Source organism: Schistocerca nitens, chromosome 8 (assembly GCF_023898315.1).
Source record: "Schistocerca nitens isolate TAMUIC-IGC-003100 chromosome 8, iqSchNite1.1, whole genome shotgun sequence".
NCBI classification, from domain to species: Eukaryota; Metazoa; Arthropoda; class Insecta; order Orthoptera; family Acrididae; genus Schistocerca; species Schistocerca nitens.
Window position 1 is genome coordinate 311,589,520 of NC_064621.1, and position 25,099 is coordinate 311,614,618.

The following is a 25,099-nucleotide window of genomic DNA, read 5'->3' on the forward strand; positions in this document are numbered from 1 at the left end:
CCATAATTTTTCTGTACAAAATGATATACAGCATTGATTGATTAACTCACTAATTAATAATTTCATGTAATTCTCTCTAATCTGCAATATGGCAGGACAGGTTGTCACAGGTTTGTTTTAAACTATACCGAGAAAGTCTACTGACCAAGTTTCAAGAATTGGCTTTAAATGATGACACTAGGAATACTGCATTCCCAAACATACCACACCACTACCATAAGGAGTGGGGACAAGATTAATTAGAGCACGCACAGAGGCATTTGAACAATCATTCTTCATGCACTTGATACACGAGTCGAACGGGAAGAACCATAATATCTCGAACAATGGGATGTATCCTCTGTCATGCATTTCACCTGTAGATTTAGATTCATATAAAAAAGGAGATTCACACTGTGTACAGATAATAGTTCCATGTAATTTCCAAACTTCTGACGAGCAACATTTTCTATATGCCAAAACCACATTAGTTATTGTAGTTCATCAAAAATAGTAAAATCCAACCTATCAAAATTTTAAGGCATAACACGGTTTCCAAAGTAACAGTTTATCCCTATGTGAATCTTTATAGCACCTTCTCAATCATGAAATAGTCTGCAGTTTGAAAGAGCAAAAGTAACATACTTCAGATGTGCTCTCTGTGTAGACTCACACAGGCTAGTCTCCACACACTATAAGAGAAATACATGCACTGACAACCATGAAACTGAAGAATAAGTTTGGTAACTTTCAAGTTATCTCTGTAGCCTACAGTAGTGGACATTTTAATTGAACAGCAATGTGGTCAACAAACACTCTGGACTATAATCATCATTGGGTTGAGCTATTGTTGGACTGTGTTATGGACTGATTTAAATGAATTAAGTGTCATTGTCTTTAACAGGAACTATGACGAGTGAAAACTGTATCAATTTCGAATAAATATGGACTGTTCATATTGCGCCACAATTGAATACTTCATCAATGAACTGTGACTTGGGCAACGTGGGAGCTGACTGAATAACTGTGCTAATGACTTATCATCATATTTAATATACAAACTTTACGAGGACTACAGGTGTGTTAATGAAATCTGAATGTTTGTATCATGTACATTTTTAAGCGAACACCATTCCACACTACTGTACACTTTCAGCTTTAAGGTGATCCAGATCGGTGCTACTAAGGAGAGACTACAAAACTCAAGTCAGTTTCTTCAAAACTTCTACTACTGTGGTGGGTGTTGAATTTGTCTGACTTGGTAAAACATAGGCAAGAACAATGAAAACTTTGTGACATAATTTCTCTTTTTTTTTTTTATTAAATAATGTTCCTACCCACAGTTCTTAGTTACAAAAGTCCACAAAAACACACACTCATTCAAAAGTCAATTTTCTTCCATTACTGTACAATATTTACATATTTATCTTCATCAAAATAAAATCTCCATGTTTGAAAGACGAATTGCAACTGTCAGTGGCACAAAATATCTACATCCATTTAAGGTCCTCACAATAAATTAAAACCTGTCAATCAAAAGTCATAAAAAATTCTTCACAACAAACAACCTTCCATACTGATGGGTCTTCCACTTACTCTGAACGTAACTATACATAACCTCCCACTGTGATATCACACCTGGCAAGCACAAGTATTTGACACAATCTCCTAACTTACTGTTATTACTTGTATCAGTAAATAAAAAAAGTTCAGTCATTTCCTCCAGTATTGAGCAAACTTATGGAATTGTTCAACTAGAGCAGCCATTACTGCAGTAACCGACAAGTCCAGCAAATTCTGCATGTAGTGTACTGCCTCTTCATCTCCAAGATCAAGACGTAGTTTGTCTTGAACCTTCTTCACTGCTTTATCAGGTTCTAGAGCAATGTCTGGTACACTTGCATCCACCATCAGAGAAAACAGATTCAGCATTAAGTTTGCATGCCTGAAATAAAAGAGAAACAGATTACTAAATTGTAAGAATTTTTTTTTTTCATCAGGACATTTGAAGATATAATGTGTACTATTAGCTGTGCAAAACGTTTTGGCGTCTGCAGAGATTTGCTGTGTGTACTGATATTACACAAAACAACACTGTAGCATGTCCACTTAAGAGAAGGAAATAAGTTAATTACACAAGAACAGAATTACACAATTTAATTGTGAAAAATGTAACAAATAAGGCTGTGTGTCAACTGCAAAAATTCAATTTGTTTTTAATTTCACTATCATTTTCAATCTTCTTACATTACTGAGTGTGCTACTGTTTCTTGCCAGTGGTGAGAATTAAGTAGTCAACAAATATTGCACAAAAGATGCGTTAATATCAAAGAATAAACAATTTTCATACCCTTTTCAAATATCAATTATCTACAGAGGGTAAAGGGCAGTCAATATTGTTTGGATATTAACAACTTAAGATGTAGGAACCGGTATAACATACATTTAAAACCAAAAATGCCTGTCTTGGCGTTACTAATGATTTAGATCACAATAATTCTTTTCTGTGTAATATATTTACCTTCTCAAAATAATTAATCAATCAACACTTTGCAGTTTAAATTTTTTGTCAAAAATCAATTGTTTTCGTTGTTATATTTACCTTCTCAGATGGAGGAAAGCTGTATAGCACTGTTTCCTGAATTCCTGATAATGTTCTGAATTGATACCACCCATAGCTTCAACCATTTCTTTGCTCAGCTTCATTGGTGGAGGTAGTGGCTTTGGATCACGACCCAGAATGTACCCAAAGTCAATATGGAACAGTTTTCCACTGGTTGTTAGTAAGAGATTATCAAGATGGCGATCACCGACACCAAGCAAATATGTGATAACACAATATCCAGCTGAAATTAAAAATTTTCCATTGACATTTGTTTAAAAAATTACATTACTGAACAATCTAATGTACTGACAATTCAATGTAAAGAAAATGATTTAAATACCCCTGTATTAAGAATGGATGCAAATTTAGTAAATTATTGTTTACAGATATGTGAAGCATGCAATAACATCCCCTGAGAAAGCATGATAAGCAGTAAAATATCATTATGCTCATCCATGTGTATATTAAGTTTTGAAGATTACATGGAGTTTGAGGCACCTAGTCACTATGAGTAAAAAAAGTAGTGCTCTATTATCTGCTCAAATAGTCTGAGAAATGTGTGAGCACTGGACACAATTTTCATAATTCAAGGCATGGATGCAATAACCAGGTATGTCATGTTTACATAATTTCGAGTGTAACCAAAAAAGTCCACAAAGTGGAAGAAAAATTAACTGGTATCGTCTTTTCACAACCTTTATTCAGGCCTTCAGCAAAGTGTAATAGGTTACTACATGTACAAACAAAGATTTAGTATAATATTTACTGAATTGGGAAAAACTGACTTTTCTCCCTTGCAACAAATAATTTTGTTTAATGAATATGAAGTCAAATCAACAAATAAGCAACTACAGAAACAACAACTATCAGAACTTAAAATAAAATTATTTGTAAAATGACTCTTACTACATAATGATGATTTATCGTGCAAAATGATCCATGGAATATGAAAGTAAGTAACAAACAGTTCTGCCACAAATCAACTATTGTAAAATTTTATGCCTGACAGTGACACAAACTTCTGTGCAAACTTCATTATATCTTTATATTTTTCAGATTTAAATGGCAAAGACTCCACAAAGTGTAACAGAAAACAGCATTAAACTAGCTTTCAAGTTCTAGCTTTTTTCTAGCAGTAGTACACACACACACACACACACACACACACACACACACACACACACACACACACACACACTCCCATAGCCATAGACATTTTTGTTTTCAACATACTAGCTTTAGTCATCGACAGTGTGTGTCGCCAATGGCTTGAATTCACTGCATTTGCGGGACATTGGTGACATGAGGATTCATTTCTATCCTGATTGCATAACGAGTTGAGCAGACGGAGTTGCAAATGATAACTGAATGTCAGACACTGTACAATTTGATTTTTATTACTGCTGTGAGAATGGTTATTCTGAACAATCTGAAGTGAGTGTTATACATACTGCACTGCGAGGTAACCATTTTCTCGAGTACTCTCATCTCACCAAATTAAGCCAAAACGGCAACCATGTTTTCCGATACTGAAATAATAACCGAATTTTAACAGAAAACCATTTCCCCAAGTTGACAAAAGAAAACAAGAGGTCCTTCATTCAGTAAAAATGAAGCTGGAGAGTATGAAATTCATCAGGAATAATAAGACAAAAATAGTCACTGTATTTCATGATGTACAGTTGGCAGTCTGAATTTCCAGTACTGGACGGGTGTCAATTTCTCCACTTTCACTGTCACAAAATATGTAATAGTTTTTTAAATCATCTTCTTCTTTTCTTTTTTAGCAAGATATGCTCATTATAAGGACAAGAATTTCATTTCTACCATTTAACAGCCCAGTCTTTTCCAGAATTCACTAGTATCCAACAATTCTTCTGTACGAAAGCTTAACTAACACCTTAGCATCTATTATTTAGACACACACACACACACACACACACACACACACACACACACACACACACACACACACACACACACACAGAGAGAGAGATTTTTAAGTTTATTCAAAATTAATGGATTGAAGGTTGTGGTTTTAACAATTTTATTACTAAATTATTTTAATATTATATAGCTACAAGTGACTTCGGCAATGCTTCGCAATAGCCTAGTGTGTATGGGAACTGGATACACATGCAAAACTACTTTGCCCCTTCTTTCTGCCATCACTTCCTCTGCCCCCTCTCTGTCCATGTGCCCCCCCCCCCCCTCCCCTTCTACTGAAGAAGGCTCAGAAGAATGATACAAAAAATAAAACTTCTCATTGATTGGGAATTGAAGTTGCTTAAAAATTAATGGGTAAATTGGTATATGGGGTATGAGAGAGAGAGAGAGAGAGAGAGAGAGAGAGAGAGAGAGAGAGAGAGAGAGAGAGAGACCTCTCCAGCTGGTGGTCAGTGAGGATAGCAGCTTCAGGGACAGTATTTCGTGTAGTTTTAATCTACAAATGTATAGGACTATCAAGTTTCAGACAATTCACATTCCAAAGTAGTGTTCAAATCATAAGCCCATAAGTCGTAAATTCAACTTTCCTGTTCGCTATAAAACTGATCGTGAGGAAAAAATGAAACAGCACCTGTTTTGTACATACTTTTTTGAAAATATATACACATATATATGGAGAAAGAATAATGTGGGAGAAACAATTTGTCTAACGTCATCCTATCATAGTTTAAACTGACTGCAAAATAGTAATTGAAAGCACACATTTTCGCAGCACTGCACAGCATTTTCTTCCTTTGAATTGATTTTAACTGAAAATCTATACATTGTAGTTACAAAAATTCGTGTTTTTTCATTAGTGGGGCATGTATTGCATTTGTATTTGCTTCCCTGTTACAAATTTAAAAAAAAAATACTTGTTTCACTGTTTCTGGAAATGCAACTATCAATGGGGTGAAACTAAAGTTTCTATGGAAATATCACTGCAAGAACACAAAAGGCTTGATTAATAAAAACCTTGAAGTCCAGCAACACAAATGCATTTTGGTCAGAAGTACATTCAGAGAAGACTCTGCTTCTAGGGCCTTAATAGGCATGAAAAGTTAAGGTTTTGCAATTTGTAAATAAAACAAAAATTTGACAAAAGAAACAAAAATTAAAAAATCTGTGCAGATCACGCAGTCTACATTAGTGACATAGTGGGCACTAACTAGTTAAAAATATATAGCCTCTCCAAATGTTCATTAGAATTTCATGTAAACATCTGAAGTAAATCGGTTTAGGAGTTTTTAATTTTTGGTAAAAATATTTCCCCTTTATGTTATTACAGATACATTTATTTATTTATTTATTAAATATACTGAAAAATATTCATCCCATGTCCATTCAAAAGTTCATTAGAGTATCGCATATAAATCTGAATTAAATTGGTGACACACTTTTCAAGATTTTCAGTAACAATGTTAAACAACAACTTGGCTTCATGTAGTAGTATAGATATACTAACCACAGCTTCGCACGTAGGTGTCCATGACTTCAGATGCTATACCGTAGGGGCCAGTTTCTGACGGATTGTGTTTCCGAAAAAAATTCAGAATACTACCTTCTGTAGCAAGAACCTCTGCTACAGGTATTGATTCAATGAACTGTACAAAACCTGAAACAAAAAGATAATGCACTACATACAGCGTACACATTATTTATAAATCCAATGTGTTTGGTGTTCTACATATTTTGATAACAGACATTAAATGAGTAATTATGGAGATCACCCAAGAATAAAGAATGTGTGGTTTTTTTTTTATCTTGTTGCACAGGGAAATGAGAAAAATTTGTTTTACATAAAACTTAACCACTAATATGGAATGCCATGCTGACAAATAAAAACAGCACGTCTTCCACCCCTCCGTAACAGTGCTTTTACTCCTGACTTGCTACAGCTGTTATGGCTAATTCTGTGCCCATTTTCTTTCATAATTAAGCTAATGCTGTAGTTTAATGTCAGTGGAATAGTGTGTTATGGCTTAATATTCCGCCGACATTAAACTACAGCATTAGCTTAATAATGAAAGAAAATGGGCACAGAATCAGCCATAACATCTGTAGCACTTCGGGGGTATAATGACTGCTATGGAGGGATGGAAGACCCGCTGCCCTTATTTGTCGGAATGACAATGGCTCTCCCACGTGGACACTGTGTGTTTGTTGGGTTGGAAAGGAATAAGGGAGTCTCTTGGAGATGAAAGATGGCTGCAGCAAGACAGACAGCATTTATATAAACTTTATTACTCCAACAAGCAACAGGAGACACAGGTGCATACTCTCGTCCAAAGGCATGGCCAGGCATCAATCCATGACAACCATGTTCCAAGGGCATGGCCAAGTGTTGATCACAGGCCAATACTTGAAAGAAACAGTGTCATGAGGATTTTGGCAGTGGCTGCCTCAGTAACGCTAAGGCCTTGCATCGATGGCCTACAGCAGGAACAATGTTGGCGGCATCAGGTGACATGCCTGGCCTGGCTGGACAGACAGTTTTTATATACATCTGGGCAGGTCTTCTTGTAGTTGGGATGATGTACATGGCCTACAAGGCACCATCAAAATGTTTCTAAATGTCTTCATACCTATGTCAGACTTACAGAGCCTCTGGCATGGCTTCAGTGCTGAGCTCGCAGGTGTTTGCAAGGGCCCAGCTTCAGCAACTCTGCCCATGCCACTGCACCTTACTAATGGACTTGTCCCAGCAGCTCTCTGAAGTGATTTAACAAATGGATAGGGGGAAGGGGGCATATCAATTAATGAAAGACCTACGAGGAAATCTCTACCTCACGATAGATTGTTATCTGCCAAATAGAAGAGATATGGAGCAGCAAACACAACTGAAACGGACAATCACTTAACTGACACACATTGTTCAACCACCACAGCCACCACATGAAGTTTTCTATTAATGTCTTGCTGATGTGGAACCTGAGTTCACTGACCTTTGTTTGCTACATCCTGGAACTACTTTCTCCCTAAGTCCTGTCCAATGACCCTACACCCAAATTCAATTACGCTGGTTTGGTTTAGGTCTAGTTTCCTGCACACTACACCAAAGTATAAATACTCCTGTCCAGCTGTCCAATGCAAACATCAAATCCTACATCACTAAGTTTTTACCTGCTTCCAATCATGATCCTTCCCCATCGCGACTTTACCGTATCCTTCTAATCATCAGGAATTCCTAACTCTCAGCATCCCACCATCTCCCTTCCCCAGATTTAGTCACCATGAGGTCAACCTCACAGGGAAAAAAAAAACCTGCCTCTATCATCTTAAAACATGCTGACCTGATACCTGATCATCGTACCTCCAGACAATGGCATAACTGTTCATATGACACACGTGATTATGTAGCACACTGAATACACAAGTTCCTCAATTGCAAAGATCCCACACAACTACTTCCTTTTGAGTCCCCACAAACTGGACACAGAAGTGACTAATCTCACTGAATATGAAATTACACAAATACTCAAAAAATTGAAAAACAACAAAGTGGATAGGGAAGACCAAATTGTTGCAGAACTCATAAAAAATGGAGGACCTGACCTTGTAAGAACCATGACAAGCCTCATATGGAAGGTCTGGGAGCAAGAAAGTCTCCCAGAACATTGGAAAATGGCCATCATCTGTCCATTACTGAAAAAGAATTACCCCTGGTATGTGACAATTATGGGGGAATATCTCTGCTAGATGTCAGCTATAAAGTACTACCTCTGTGCTTCCTAAATAGGATGCTAGCATTTGCTGAAGAAGCTGTAGGAGACTACCAATGTGTAGATGTACCAAATCAACATTGGACCACCTACAGGGTATATACGTGGACGAGGAAAAAAAAAAAAAAAAAAAAAAAAAAAAAAAAAAAAAAAAAAATTCCCGGATTTCCCGTTTAAAAATACACTTTCTCCCAGATGAAAATACACTTTTTCCATGGTACGTAACTATACTTTTCCTTGGAACTGTAAAACTTATCAATCCTTTCAATAGTTGTGGTTTTATACACCGGCATAGAATTTCCTGGCACTTTAGAAAACGAAACTCGGAGGAAAAAACACGTTTTCGAAAGATGTATGATGTGCAGAAACATTTACATTGCATGTTTTCGTATCACACGAAAGTATAAATTCGAATTCCACCAAACACTGCATGTTAGTTCCCGAAGGATTGAAATCGAGACTGCGATGCGCTTTTGTAAGCCAGTCCTAGCTTATGTCAAGTGATCTCGCCAGCCAATGACAGAGGATATTCAGAGCATAGGATACGTGATGTAGTCAGCCAATAGCAACATCACTGTTAAGTAATGCGAACATACAAATAGGAAAAGGTAATGGTTTAAATTACAATACATAGTGTTGCTACAAGAAAAGAAAAGCTTACATGTATAATACTGGTCTCTAAGATTAATAAGCTGCAAGAGAAGCTAAGCTTTCATACAATGTTGATCTTTTTGCGTGTGTTACACTTTAAGATACATCACACAAATGTGCCAGTGAAATTTTTAACGACATAAATGTCTGATCGTCTGGGCTCGAAAATATTCTAAACGGTTGTCCTCAAAAATTTGATTTTTGATCAAACGCTCTGCAATTTAAGAAATTCATCGGACATTTGCGTGCGGAGTTCATCTTGCGTAAAAGGAAAGTGTCTTCGAAAGTAATGCTTTTGAAACAACCATTCGGAATATTTTCCCACAACCTGTTAGAAACAGATTCATTTCAGCAGTTGCCAGAGAGCGCCAGATAACAGGTATCGCCGCACTTGCGCAAAAAGATCTTACATTATGTCATAAAAAAAAACCAAGACATTAGAGGATACTCCAAGAGCATTGGAATTCTGTGAACCATACTAAAATGCATAATTAGGCTTAAAGTGCACATTCGTATGTCCAGATTCAGATGTGCATTTTCTTGGAGTACCAGTACTGTATTATTTCATGTTTAGTTCTTTAATATAGCATAATGCCATATGTGCTAGAAGATGAAAATGTGAACTTTAAATGCAACGAACAGTTGAAACTAGCCAGTAGTGTGGAATTAAACACTTTGTTTCAAATAAATTGACCGTCTCAGCAGAAAAGATTAATAAAAGTAAAATTTCTTCAACAAACTGACAACAATAACTTCATTGTTCAGCAAGGTGATTAACACCTGACTGACAGAAAGCTGGCAACAAAATAAAATCTGAAACTAATAACATATTTCAGCCTTCCGTAATTTTGTGAATGTATTTTAATTCACTTGATAGTTCTTGGCCACAGAAATCCATTTTGTTTTCATTTGACAAGAGTACAATAAACGATGAGGGAACAGCAAAATCACTCAACGTAAACATGGGTCATGTGGAGACTACTACCTCCCCACTACAACTCAGACTGCTTTGTGCATCACATCTGGATCTATGATATTTCCGAACCAGGGCAATATTAGATAGTGGCACTACCCCTCCCTCGAGTGTGAGGTAGGACGCCAAAAAATTTAAAAAAATCGACTTTTCAAAAATACCTTCATTTTGTAGCGCACATCTTTCTGAAGAGTCTGATACATATATGTTCGAGGGAACGTAAGACATGTTATTTGGTCTTAAGTGTGCCAAAGTGCAGTACCACATCTCTTCACACAGCATTCTTCCATCAAAAGTGTCTGTATTTCACTGTGTGGAATTCAAACGTGTAATATTTTGTAATGGGGCCATCAAACTATATTCAGGCAAGAGGAAATTAAAATTTCCTGTGGTGCCTCTCCTGCTGGCAATCGGCCGGTTTGACATCCTGCCCCTCTTAAAAAGAATCTCGCAATTAATACTGGATGGGATTATTTGTAACCGGCAGAACAAGAACTCTTCAGAAAATTTGCAGTCTTTACTGACTATTAGCTAGTAACTTGCTGTTTTGTGACATAAAATTAAATATAGGATACATAAAACGAGTAAAGACAAGAGACTAGCTAGGCAGTACACATTTCTTCAATCCTTAAGTCCTAGCTTTTTTTCTATGTAATCTTGCCACTGCTTTATGTGGCGTACTTTCTTTTTTTTGGGAAAGACTATTACCTCATTGAAGTTCGTCAACGTTTTGCTACATGAAAAAATGAAATGTCGTCATCTAATACTAGAAAAGCTGTTAATACAAATTGTACCCAAGACTGGTGTGGTTCCTCAATCTGGTTACGTGTATTTTGTCACTTTCTGCTAGATAAAATGAAAGAGGCCTGCCTAATATTACAGCAATTGTTACACACACACACACACACACACACACACACACACACACACACACACACACACACACACACACCAAATAAACGACACTGTTTTGACACAAATGGTCATTTTTATAACACGACGGAATATAATTCCCGAAGTACCAATACGAAATGCCTTTTAGGCCTACTAAAAGCAAAAAGTTTTATGCTAGGAAATAGTTCCACATTTCATTCATATTCTCTAGCTTCTGAAGCATGAGATCGAAAAGTAAGAGTACGAAATTTTTATATAAATTTTGAATCGTCATATTCTTCCATAATTTGTTTAAGTCCGTTTCTTCTCCTTCCTCGTTCTAACAAACAATCTTGTCATCACTAATTCTGTAACTATTCCCGCCAGTGTCAAAACGTATTCTCTGGTTAACTTCACTAAGCCTGCCAGAATCACCGCTTTAGTTATCCCGCATTTATTCTCCGGTTAGGTGTTATTACATGTTCGTACAACGCATTTTCCATGCTACTCACAGAATAGAACTTTCGCGGCTGCTAGCCGGGGACCGTATAACTGGCCCTTAGTAGTGTAATGGTCTGGCCAAAAATTTTCTGTCATAATTTCACTTTCTAGGATACACGGAGAAGACAATACGTAATCTTTGTTGCCTGTTATTCCTGTTAGTCATTTATTTCCACTCTGGTAGTCTTGAATCTACGGAATTCACTAGTAATTATAACAACACTGATAATTTACAAACCCAGTCAACTGCATAAAAAGCAATTAGCATTCACCCGTTCAACTTTATTCTGCTCAGCTCCTATAGACCTGTCCCCTTTTGTCTGCAGGAAAGTTCATTTCTAGATGCAGCAGGGATTCCCCTGGCAGAGACGTCATGTACACTATGCACATGTTCAAAAATCAACTTACGATTCATTCAGAAATCAACTTAGAATTTGTTCAAAAATCATTTGAAAACCAAAAGGGACGCGTTTAAAAATCATATGAGTAATTGATAGACCAAATTGCGCTGGATGCCAGGAGATTTGTGAAAAAAAGTCTTTTTTCTCAAGAAGTTTTAAGATCAGACTGTACCAAAAAATGATTATGCCAGTGGTTATGTACAGTTGTGAAAGCCTCACGTTTAAGAGAACAGATGAAGAGAAACTACTTGTTTTTGGACGAAAAATCCCCGAAAAATAAATGGTTCTGTTATAGATTCACAAACAGGGGAATGGAGAATTCGAAAAAAACCAAGACTTAAAAGAGCTTTGCGCACAGCATGACATTATAAAAAGAATAAGATGATGAAGGTTGGTCTGGGCTGGACATGTAGCAAGGATGAATGAAGGGATACCCCATGATGTGTTTCTGGGAGCCGTAGCTGGAAGGAGGTACCAGGGACAACCGTAGACAAGATTGAAGGACAATATTGACAAAGACATTGAGGACATGGGACTAGGAGCGGGCGAGTGGTGGCAGGAGGCTCGCAACCAGAAATGATGGAGGAGGAATGTGGAGCAGGCATATGGTCACTAAGACCAAAGCCAGGGGTAAGTAAGCAAGTAAGTGCCTACACAAGCTATTTGACACACCCATCTACAAGCCTTTCTGTAGTATTATAATCCCTTCCTAGATATCCAACATGGTATTCAATACACTCAAATCCCTACATCTTTATTAAAACCTCTCCCATGGGTGCCTTCCTCTTTACTCTCATGACTCCCTGGTCCCTCACTTTTTATAAGCTTCCCTCATCCACAAGCCCATAAACCCAACCACCCAGGACACCTCATTGTGACTGGTATTGTGCCCTTGTGGGCCAATACCTTTAAACAAATGTACAAAGGTAGTTTGAAAAGTTTCCAACCTTAACTTGAAGATAACAGCACTTGTCAACTAAAGATGGGGAATTTGTTTACGCATACTTCGTAAGGCAAACACCAAAATTTCAGCCATTTTGGATGAGCTGCTGTTTTTTACTGATTCAATGCAAGTGTTTGTGAAAATGGGAAAAATTGAGTACAGAGCCATCATTAAAGTTTTGATTTTGAAAGGCAATACACCTAAGCAAATTAAACATGAGGTGGACTCAGAAATATCATTTACCACTGTGAAATTTTGGGCAGCTGAACTTAAACATGGCTATACCAGCATGGGTTACTAATGTCTGGGGCAGCTTGAACCTGTAACCAGATGATAGCATTGCGCAAGTTCACCAAATGACACTAGAGAACCATTGAATTGAGGTGAAAGATACTGCAGAGGCTACGAGAATATCTAAAGCACATGTTTGTCACATACTGATTTAAAATTTAGGGGTGAGAAAGCTGACTGCACCACTATTGCTCGCTCTGCACAACCTCACACATCTGTGGTTGCCATGGCAATAATCCACAAACTGTGGTTTCAGTTCTTGATCACCCTCCTTGCCAGATATATATGCCGAAGTGACTTTTTTGTTCACTCACCTGAAAGTTAAATTTTGAAGACAGAAATTTTTGCCACATAGAGGGGCCATCAACAACAAACAATTATTTTGTAGAGAAAGACTTTTGGATTTCTTAGAGACGGGAGCACCACTGGGGGAAGTTTATAAATTTATAAGCAGATTACATTGGAAAAAAAAAGAAAAAAGAAAAAAAAACGAAAAGGGCATTTATTTGCTAGGTCAGAAACTTCTAATACTACCCTCGCATGCTGTTTAGCATCATACAACAAGTACACAAACTTTATCCACTAGGTCTCCACAGTATCTGTCCCTTATTAATCAGTAAACGTCCTGAGTATATCTGGTCATGGCACCATAAAACACTATCCCTCCCAATAACTGCTTTGATTACACTTGCTGTCTTATTCCTAATAATCACAACTGTATAATCTCACCCAAAAATTTTCTCCTTTGGAGGTTGCATCTACAAAAACCTGTGGAACTACAATGAAAAACAGTGGCACTATGTCATGCCAACATGCCCTTGGGTCATCTAAAGAATTCATTCTGGTAACTCACATGTTTAAGCCATTAACCTTTCAAAGTGTTTGATAACCAGCAACTGTAGAACATGAGTGTACCAGGCAGCAAAATTTGAGACTTCTGATTACATTCTTTATATCGTGTTTACCTGAATATCAGTCAGTCCTGATTAAGGTTAACTACTTTTCAAAAGGCTTCTTGAGAAAAATTTAATTTTAACATGTTCTGACTAATCAAAATTATAAGCTATTTTACTGACAAAATATCTGCCTAAAAACCTAACATTATACTCATTCTTATACCCATTCTAAACGTATGCCATTTCTTGATTGTCTACATTTTGATAATACAAGGAAAAATAAAATAAACAAAAACATATGGTTTACATTAATTTGTGGATCACTTTATTTTCTAAATTTTTCTCTTTCTAACCCTATCATCTGTGGTTTATCACCATTTTTTAATTCTCATCTTTAACTTCATCCTCCTCCTCATCCTCCTAATAGCACAGCTGGGATATTAGTATCTTTTTTGTCATAAATATTTTGCTGTTTCTGCTGAATATTTGGTGATTTCTGAGACTGTGGTTACTGTGGGATCTAAGAAAGCTGATTTTATCTGAATACATATCTGATTTTGATTTTATCTGAATACATATCTGATTTCGCTTCTACACTGAAGTGAGGATGTAAAAATGTCTCTTGCTTCCAAACACAGTCTGCCCGCCACTCACTCGCTGCATAGAACCAGCAGCTGACACTCCCCCTTTCGTTCCCATCATGTTCCGGTGAGTGTCAACAACACTGCAGCATGGAACACATAAGTACGCCTCTGGCCCCTAACTAGACTTATTGTTTCCTGCAGAAATGAATACTATTGTTGAATATTTCTCCAATTTTAAATTCAATTCAATTCCAACTACAAATGGGTTCAGACAACCTTCAGCTTAAAAGTGGCAGATGTTCCTAAAAAGCCCAAGTTTGTGGTATAGATTTCCATGGTTGGCAATACGACTATTTGCTGCCCACTCACTACTCCCCTCCTGACATTCATCTAATTCTCAGCCAAGCTGCTATCAGTGTTTTCCCCTCCGTCTCCTCCATAGTGCTGTGCTTGAGCAACTTCAAAGCACAGACTGCAGAATCTTCTACTTTGCAAGTCATATGTAACAACGGCAACTAAATGAAACAAATGATCGCAATCATGATTCAGTCAAATTCTCAAACTCTGTTCATCCTGCTATCTACTGATGTCTGTTGGTACTGTCTTCATGACACATCCTGGTGCTGTAATTTATTCTTGCAACAACAATTACAGTTTAATATGATTTATTTTGTTTGTTAGACACTGCATTCTGGATTAATTTTCCTTCTCATTTCATCATGTTCTAAAGCTGATTAAAAGCTGGGATATTTTTATCCCGCATTCTAATATGAGAACTTAACTCATTTTCAACCAACTTAGTAAATCACTGCGGTCTCCCATAATCAAAATATTGATCTGGGTTCAAAATCAAGCAATGTTTTTGTTGCACAATATTTCTGGTTTTGAATGTTACTTTTACTTTTCTCTCTTATTGCAAATCCGTTCAAGTACAAAAAGAGTTTGTGAGATGATAGAATTTTGTGCTATTTCCTCCTGTGTTTCATAAAACTGTCAAATTTTAAGCTGGACAATAGACTGTTATAGTAAGTAGCTCATGATCTCTTGAATATCCCTTGCGCTAGTGCCACATGAGTCAAAGGTCATGCGATTGATTTAGCAATGTTGATAGTGTATTGAGTGTTTACGGATATCTGGAAATCTTGAGCCTATTCGAACATATCATTTGCCCAGCTGTGCCTTTCTGAACTCTTCAAAACAGATCTGCTCATGATCTCAATCGCCATAGCTTCCATTTGTAAATGTGAGACAGCCCCCTATATTCTCTACTAAACAATGTAAAACTATTAACCTCAGCAGCAATAGTTTAAACTGTGAATATAAAATTAACCCATATTTTTTAATGCTGAATCTGAGGAAAAAACCTCAATTTATAACTGAGTAAGTATGGTAACCACATAATAGGTAAGAAGTGTACTAGCACATACTACATACTGTTTGTCAAATCATCCTAAAAGTTGCACATGTCAATTTTCACTCTTTAGAGCAATGGACACCAGTTCATCTCCATCAAATCATCCTTTCTATGGGGTACTGGTTTCTAACCAGCTGCTGTCCAAAATATAAACATAAAGTGAAATGTATCAGCTACGTACTAGGTTATTCTCTATAGGGTTTATTATGACCATCTCTACAAAGCAGCAATTAGTGCCATTTCATTTTTCCTCAAAACCTTTTAGCTGAGATGGGGGCGTTGCTGGCCTCATTAAAAATACGAGTTTCAACAAGAACGAATTCAAGCAAGCCAAATCTCTTGTCTTCAACCAGTTTAACACCTTAATACATTGTGACATTTCAGGTAAAAGCAAATATGTACAAGATGCTCAAGTACTTTGAGATGCTTTATTGTGGAACACCAGAAACATAGAAAACCTTGCACAATCTTTTCTGTCGAAGAGGTGTCAATGGAAAATAATACTTTGAGAGTGCCGGCCATTTGTGCTAATTAAAGGTAAGCTTATCAATCAAATGACTGTTTGCATTGCTGTTTTACGAAAAAATATTTTGACAGCATAACCTTCAGTCATCTTGATACTTGTAGAATGAGCCTCTTTGCCACATCTTACCTCTCTCATACTCTTCTTACTCTGTACTCTTTCCCTCACTACCTGGTGCATATCTCGTCGGGCAGACTGCTCCACTAGCTCTCCACGATATCTGTTCCTTTAACATCAGTAAACATCCACAGCATCTCTGGGCATGGGACCATAAAACACTACCTCTCAACAATTGATGAATGCTGGGTGCAAACTTCAGGCCTTCAGTCATCCTCCTGCTGTCATCAGGCATGGAAGCTGCTCTGAAGCTAATGTTGAGACTTCAGTAGGCTGAGCTCTGGGTTTCACATTTTACTGGGAGTAAAGCTACTGCCTATTTATCAGGCTGCCAGCAACTCATATTTTGGCACCCTCCTTTGAAGCATAGTCCCAAAATAACATGCTTTACCTTAGCACTTCTGTTTGTTCATATTTCATCGAGACCCCTGTAGTTATGCATGTTCTGCAATCACAGATTTTGTTGGTTACTTTGATTCGATATCTCTCCTGCATTCCTGGCACCTTTCTTTGATTGTCCACACAGTCGGCCCAATATAGGCCTTACCACAAAGCCACCAATAAAATCTGCGGTTCTGGAAAATTGCATAGCTATGGGGGCTCAATGAAATATGAATAAACAGAAGTAATAAGACAGATCAGTCATTTTGTGATTTTGTTCCACTGGAGACTGTTAAAATACAAATGGCCGGCAGCCTGATAGACAGTGGCATCACTCCCAGTAAAGCCTGGGATCAAAGCTCAGACAACTGAGGTCTCAATGTTGCGACAGAGCATCTTCTGCACTCTATGGGAGTGGTAGAAGCGCTGAGGGACTGAAGTTTGCACACAGTGGTTGCGTTCCTCACCACTTCATCCGACACACCGTGTGGCCATATAGTGAGGAAAGGGGTGGACTGTGATGATAGTATGTAGGAGGTGCAATGTAGCAAACATGCTCATTCTCTATATGTCACCAGAAGATGGCACCAAGGTATGTTGTTGAAATATTGTGTTTCATGAATTGCACCCATTGGACACTTTAGAGTAATACAAACTGTTGAATCATGAGAAAATGGTAACAAATCAAACAGTTGTCAGTTAGAGAAACCAAAAAGGTTGCCACCAGGAAATCTATCTGAAATTTACGACATAACAATAAAATTTTAACATACTTTGCTTATCATTCTGGTGATGGTACCACTGCATTTACTTTTGTGAACATCAATAATCTGAAGGTTCCTTTCACAGGTCTGACAGCACAAACCAGCAGCATAACTTTTACTAGTTCTCAATGGACACGGAAAAGCAACACATATTTGTATCTAGTTTTATACAGTAGTTGTAACTTTTCCTAACCTGCTTCCTAATTAGGAAATCCACGAGTATGACTTATAAGATTTACAGCAATGCAAATTTATACTCTTAAGTCCTGTTTCATTCCGTTTTTTGACAATGTTTCACGTAACAAATAAGGAAAGAATGCTTTGCTCTGAAATGGGTTTACCACACGAAATGAAAATGTATCAACTGCTGACCTTTAATTGAAACAATTTTGTTTTGAAACATACCATGCTTTGTACTTGTTGCTAGGACTCTGTAAGGAGTAAGCTTTAGGTCAAGGTTCTCTCTCCTTAGTAATTTGTCCATGAGTGTTATCATTTGTAAAATTAACTGGTCCTGGCGCAGATCATCTCCATGTTTGAAAATTGCAACATACTCAGTATCTTCAGTTGTCAGGAATGTAAGGCGGGACGGCATCAGTGCCGATTTGAATAGGCTAGCCCTGTAATGCAAAAGAAAAATTTTTCAGAAATGATAAAAACATGAAAATTTTCTTTTGGGTTTTAATCTGAAGGCAGAGATTAAAATCAGCTTTCATTTTAAGTTCACATAATTACATTTTTTATAATTAGCACTAATAATGTCACTAATTATTACTATATTTTGTATTTAAATATATATTGTGTAGCTATAGTTTTATATCAAGCATAGAGTACAAAGGAAACACTACCAAGTAGTACATTTACTTTTTTTCTCTTAAGATAAACTACACTGATTGAAACACAGAGAATAGAGGGGAAGGAATGACATCCATCCAGTTCCAAAGATAGTGAGGATAGATATGTGCAATAGTATCAGCTGAGTAACACTTCATTTCAATCTGCTAACAAGAGTAACATACAGAAGAGTGTAAAAGAAAATTGAGGATTTGTTAGAGAGCTATCACTTTGGCTTTAGGAAGGGAAAATCTGTGAGAGAGGCAGTTCTGACATTGTGCTTGCGCAAGACTGAAGAAAAATCAAGACCTGCTCATAGGATTTGTTGAGCTTTAAAACACATTCGATGCTGTAAAATGGTGCAAAATGTTTGAAATTCTGAGAAAAATTGGAGTAAGCTGTAGGGAAAGAAAGGTGACATACAACATGTACAAGAACTGAGACCAAAAATGAAGTGTCCGATTTAAAAAGTGTATAAAGACAGGGATGCAGTCTTTCCCTCCTACTGTTCGTTCTACACACTAAAGAAATAATGACTGAAATAACAGAAAGGTTCAAGAGTGGGATTGAAATACAGGGTGAAAGGATATCAATGATAGATTCCCTGGTGGTATTGCTGTCCCCAGTGAAAGTGAACAAGAATTACAGGATCTGGTGAATGGATTGGACTGACTGATGAGTACAGAACAAGGATTACAAGCAAACTGGAAAAAAAGGAAAAGTAATGAGAAGTAGCACAAATGAGAATAGCAAGAAGCTTAAAAACAAAATTGGTGATCATGAAGTATACAAAGTTAAGGAATTCTGCTATCTTGTAAGCAGAATGACCTACGATGGACAAAGCAAGGACAATACAAAAAGACAAACAAGGGCAAAGAGGGCATTTATGGCCAAGGAACAGTAGTGTGTTTTTCTCGTATGGTGTAGGGGAGGGGGCGACAAAGGCTGTCCCCATGTCCAGAGTAGTTTATAATGCATTGAAGTGACCTCCTTTCCCCAGCACATTAGCGATGAGGCCCGACAGTTCTCAAAATTTAAAAACCTGAGAAAAACTGATGCTGGTGTCAGGCAGGATGGTGGGCAGTTGACCAGTGAAATTGCATGCTCCCCTGATGTCAGTACGTAAGACACACATAGCCAAAATGTGCTAAACCAAAAGTGGCACACCACAAGCTTCACAAAGTGGTGGATCCTCCTGTTGGAGGGGGAAACCTTATGTTAAAGGGCTATGTCCTAATCACAGTCTGGTGAGCAGCACTTCCTTCAATCAGTGAGGTTGACTTAAAGTCTGCCATACCTTTATGGTCGATTTGAGTGACCAGAGTTTTTTTTCTCGCAACCTCCAATGATTCAGTTTCCTATTGACACACAATGAAATGACAGCATGCAAGGGGATTGCATATAGGAGTACAAAAAGCTCAAAATCACTTTGGGTCTCTGATGTTGCCAAGGTGGCAATTTGTCCCACCCCTGGCTGTGTATTCAGAGGTGCGGTATATTCAGATTCTTGAGACAGTCAGCAGCACATATCCCAAATGGCTTGGTCACTTAGGGCCAACTCCTGAACATCCACTCAAAGTTATGACAGAGAGTCGCACTAAATGCCAACGACTGAGATAACGCTGAGATTTTCTGAGCCTGTCAAGCCAGAAAGAGGTGTCGCCGAATCCAGAGTGGAGCTTCACCAGCCTTTGCACACAAACTCTGGACTGGGCTCGCCTAAGGCTCCAGTTGATATCCAAATGCCCTAATGGTGGATAGGATGTAACATTTCGAGGTAGCCAATACGGGCCAAATCTGATCTGATCTGACAAATGTCCTATAAAAATGCAGGAGGTGGACCTATCAGTTCCCCACACTTTCTGCCGAGATATTTCAAATATTCAATGATCTGAAGCCTTTTGTTTGCAGTTCTTTTAGGTGTGGGAGCCCACTTAATTCAGGGTCAAATAGTAGGCCCATAAAGTGCACATTGTCCTCAAAATGTAAAACACAGGCCCCCATTGTTCGCTCTGGTTGGTGATAACTTTGAGGAGATGGTTAAAATTGACAAAGCAGTCTTCTCTGTTGAGAACCTAAAATTAGTTTTATTCACCCAAGCTCCCAACCTCCTGATTGTCAACTAGATGCCTTGTCTTTGTAAGGTCTGAGGAAGAGTAGATGATTGCAAAGTAATCTGTAAACAAAGAAAATCTGACAGGGCTCCAGACTTTGGACGAGATTCCTTTGATAGTGATTGTAAACAGTGTGACACTGAGTACACTGTCTTGTGGGAACCCATTCTGTATGGCAACACCAATTTGATATTAGAAGCACCATTCCTCGAGGAAGGATTAGTTAAGAAGTGGCAGACGTCCACGCAGTCCCCATTTATGAAGTTTGAGGAGGATGATGTACCTCCAGGAGGTGTCTTTAAACACTCATCAAATGGTTTCAGCCTAAGGAGGAATCCTGTAGCACCATTTTCAATAGAATTAAGTTGTCAAGGGCAGAATAGTACTGCCTGAAACCGCACTGGTTGCAGCACAGGTGACCTTGGGACTTGAGGAGCCAGATGAGGCAGCAGTTAACGATGCACTCTAAAGTCTACCCCCGGGCTTCCAGTAACTGTTAGGGTCTGCTATGATCCTTGCCTGGTTTCACTCAAGGAATAAGGAATTAATATTGCCTCCTTCCAAGCTATAAGGTACTGTCCATCAAACCAGATTCAATAGAAACAAGATAGGAACTCTCCTTTGGCTTCAGGACAAAAATGGCAGAGCACGGCATAATGACTCTGGTTCTGGAACAGTGTCTCTGGCCGCAGACAGAACCGATGTCAATTCCCACATGGAGAATGGAAGATTGTAGACCTCATCACAGGAGAAGCAGCACAGTCTCCTTATATCCACAGCCCTATGGAATATCTGGAATGCAGGAGCTCATCTGGATGACACAGTGATTGTAAAAAAAGGGTTCAGCTAAAATCCGAACTATGTCTTTAAAACATGTCCACCAACGTCTCATTTCTCAACAAGGCCTTAAAGAGAAGTGTACTACCCTTGCATGAAATCTGCCCTGTTGAGTCCAAGACTTTTGCAATGAAGTGGACCGATTAGTGGAAGTTACAAAATACCTCCTTGCATTCTCTTCCATTCTTTTATCACTCGCCTCACTTGTGCTCTCGCAGGCCTGAAGGCAAGAAGCATTTCTGTAGTTGGATTGTGTTTGAATTTCTGCAAAACTGGAAGCCTGTCTCTGATTGCTGAGTGATATTTGTCATTCCACCAAGGGACAGGTCATCATCTAAGGTGGTTGCCAGACTGGATAATGGGATCTGCAGCAGCTCATTTGATCTCACAGGTGATATGGTACACCATCTTCTGGTCACAATCCTGTTTGAAGATGGCCTGTTGAAAGCATCCCAACCAATCTGTCATTTGAACCATTCATCTTTACAGTCTCCTGTTAACCACCGTCCAAATTGGCAGACAAATCCACACTGGAAAGTGGACACTAGAAGGGAAATCTATGGCTACTTCCCACTGAACTGAATAGCTAGGGGGTAAAAATGACATCACTGCCTGAAGATGATCCTGTAGCTGTAGAAAAGTTTGTCATCTCACCACAATTCACAAGGCACTCGATAATTCTATCCCTGGAGCAAGTGGTAGCCAAGCCCCACAGCACATTGAGTGCTTTGAAGTCACCCAAGAGGAGGAATGGACAGGGAAGTGCATGGAAGAGTTATATCAGTGCATCTGCAGCCAACAGATCATGGGGTGGAGGATTTAGAGAACAGACAATTTTAAGTAGTGTGAGAACTTCCACAGAAACTGCGTGTATGGCTGTGGTAAGGGGGACAGGAGAGTAGCAGCATCTGTCAAAAAAAAAAAAAAAAAAACACTTTACTGTTGTGACATAGTCCTTCCTGTAGGGTGGCAACTCCTTCATGCAGGTGTGTCAGTGACTTCAAAATGACTTTCTTGTAAGCAGATGTAGAACAGAACAGACACTCCAGAGCCAGGGTCTATAGCTCTACCAAATATGATCGGTATCCATTTAAGTGCTACTGCAATAGGAAAGTCCCTAAGGGAGTGATGGTTGTCTCTGTCCTTCTGCCTCAGCAGTGGCAATTTACATGAGAGGTCAGGGGGAACAGGAGAAGGTGCCCAGCTTTCCATTTCATGTGGATATCAATGTCCTCAAGCATAAAATCATTATTGAAAGGGAAAATACTCACTGACTCAATACTTTTGCTGCCACTTTCTTCCACTTCAAATGACTTTTTGTGCAACAGTTTCCTTAGTTATGGGAGGAGTTGCCTGCATGGGTAGAGAGAATAGCTTAATGGTTGTCTGATTTGTGTGCATTGGAATGTGGCCGAGGTTCCAAATGATTTCCGATTCAAGTGTAGCTCTTTCCCCCACAGGTTCACTGACAAGCACATGTAGTTTTACCTGAATCTGTGGCCTGGGTTTGTTTGGAGGCATCACACTTGGCAATTGGCTCCTTAAGGGTTGATGCAGAAGAAATAGTGAACACTGGAGGGTATGAAAGCTTTTATAGCTTCACCAAAGGGTATGCTTCTCTTAACTTTCAACTCCTGAATTTTCCTGTCTTTGTTATAAACTGCACACTTTCTTATCCATAATGGGTAATCCATGGAGCAGCCTACATTTCAGAGGAAATGTAGAAGATTTACCAAATTCATGAGTTGAGCCTCCATAATTTCCACATGTAGCTGTCCCAGCACATGCCATAATGGTATGACCAAATCTTTGACATCAGAAGCATCGCATTTGGTTAGGGACTTACTGATGAACCTTAAGACTGATATAGCTTACACAAATACGTAAGCGTAATTCCGGTGTGTTGCACATTAGAATAAATGCTGCTGTTTTTTAAAATGTCCTATTGACACTCTCTAAGTTCTGCATTTACATGACACCCAAATTTTTCCATTACTAAAATAACTCCCCAGGGTCCATTTCCAATATACTGCAGCAAGTAACCACACCTTAATGATGTTATGCATCTAGGCCACAACAGGGCAGGCCTCTTTTGCCTTGCATCCTACAAGCTTAGATACTTGTTATGACATAGTAGTTTCAAGTAGAAGTGTTCCATTATGAAGTTTTTTTTTCCTCACTTTTCAAGGACCCAGTAAAACCTTCCGAAACATTGTGAATATGTGAATACAGAAAGGTGGTCTTATTAAAAGTTCCCTCTGCTCTCATGACTACAATCAAAGTGTTATGGCAGAGTAGTGCCCTGTTACTGTAATTCTGAAACTACTTTTCGGGTGGACTGAACAGCCAAGCTTTCTTTGTTGGATGGGTGTAGGTATCACCAGGTGGTACACCTATCCCAACAGTAGAAGATATTATCTGATGTCACTCCACAGTGATCCCAATGAGTCACTAGGGAAACAAATATCGATCCAGACAGAGCTCCACATGACTGAGCAAACCTTATGCAACTGGAGGGCCGAAAGTGCCCCAGAGGTTGCCCGCTAAAGACTGCTTCAACTCAACAGCCATTCACCCCCTCAGCACATAGCCCACCCTGAGACAGATTATTTCATATAGGTCTGTTACCTCCCTTGTGATCGAGGCAATGAAGCAAAGGATTCCAGTCTCCAAAACAAAAAATGTTCCACCACTGTATCTAATAATGTTCCCTCAAGTATGCAATGAGTTTACAGCAGAAGAGGTCTGGCGGTACTAGCCAGTCCCCAGCTTGGGAAACCCGGGGTCACCATTCCAGTACCCAACCACTGCTGGCAAAGCTACCTCGGAAAAACACAACCCTCTCTTCTCTAAGTTGTGGCACGTTCGGCCAGGCCCCTTCACAGACGCCTGTCCGGCTTGGGTGACCATGCCAATAGTTATGCTCCCACTGGCATAGACCTTGACATCACTGAAGTGAGCAAACCCTCCTTACCCGGCACTTAATTTACCTGAGAATGCATGTTTGGAACATATCATTGTATGGTAGTGAATCACCGACAGAGGGGGAAAAATTGGGATAGAAGAAAATTGAAGCATTTGAGATGTAGTGCTACAGAAGAATGTTGAAAATGAGGTGGACTGATAAGATAAAGAATAGGGGACTGACTGCAGAACCAGTGAAGAACAGAACATAAGGAAAACACTGATAAGGAGGAGGGACAGATGATGGGACATGTGTTAAGACATCAGGGAATCACTGCCATGGTACTAGATGAAACTGTAGAGGGTAGAAGCTGTACACAAAGACAGAGCCTGCAATACATCCATTAAATGACGAAGGACATAGGTTGCAAGTGCTACTCTGGGATGAGGATGTCTGTGTAGGAGAGGAATTTATGATGGACTGTATCAAAACCAGACACAAGATTGATTTAGAGAAGAGGGAGGTTTGAGGAAACACTAGAGATCTTGCTGTATTTCTGGAATGGAGTCACTGGCACAGTTTTTAGGTGGATCTGGAGCACAACACACATCCTAAAAAGTAATCCTGACCTTATGATTCTACTTATTGACAAAGGCTTCAGCACTTTCATTATCACTGGGGAACAATTTGTAACTTAATTTCTGTTGACTTCAATTCTTCGGTTGTTTTGGAGGTAAATGGACATGCTGATTCCAAAACTGTAATTAGTTTTTTTCCTATCATGTCAAGTTTTGTTTCTACAGTT

General features: G+C 38.6%; 1 protein-coding gene across 2 annotated transcripts in view; it reads right to left on the bottom strand.

Moving 5' to 3' along the window:
* Nucleotides 1-1,298: 1,298 nt before the first annotated feature.
* Nucleotides 1,299-25,099, bottom strand: part of LOC126199333 (phosphatidylinositol 3-kinase catalytic subunit type 3) — a 102,510-nt gene continuing 78,709 nt past the window's right edge. Inside the window, exons 14-17 of one of the 2 annotated variants that reach the window (XM_049936184.1) lie at nucleotides 18,010-18,224; nucleotides 6,036-6,185; nucleotides 2,582-2,825; nucleotides 1,299-1,924 (exon numbers count right to left, since the gene is read on the bottom strand). In XM_049936184.1, the coding sequence (XP_049792141.1) occupies nucleotides 1,693-1,924; nucleotides 2,582-2,825; nucleotides 6,036-6,185; nucleotides 18,010-18,224 (841 nt within the window). In that variant the 3' untranslated portion in view covers nucleotides 1,299-1,692. The remainder of the gene's footprint in view (nucleotides 1,925-2,581; nucleotides 2,826-6,035; nucleotides 6,186-18,009; nucleotides 18,225-25,099) is intronic. The other variant, XM_049936183.1, reaches the window with a different exon arrangement.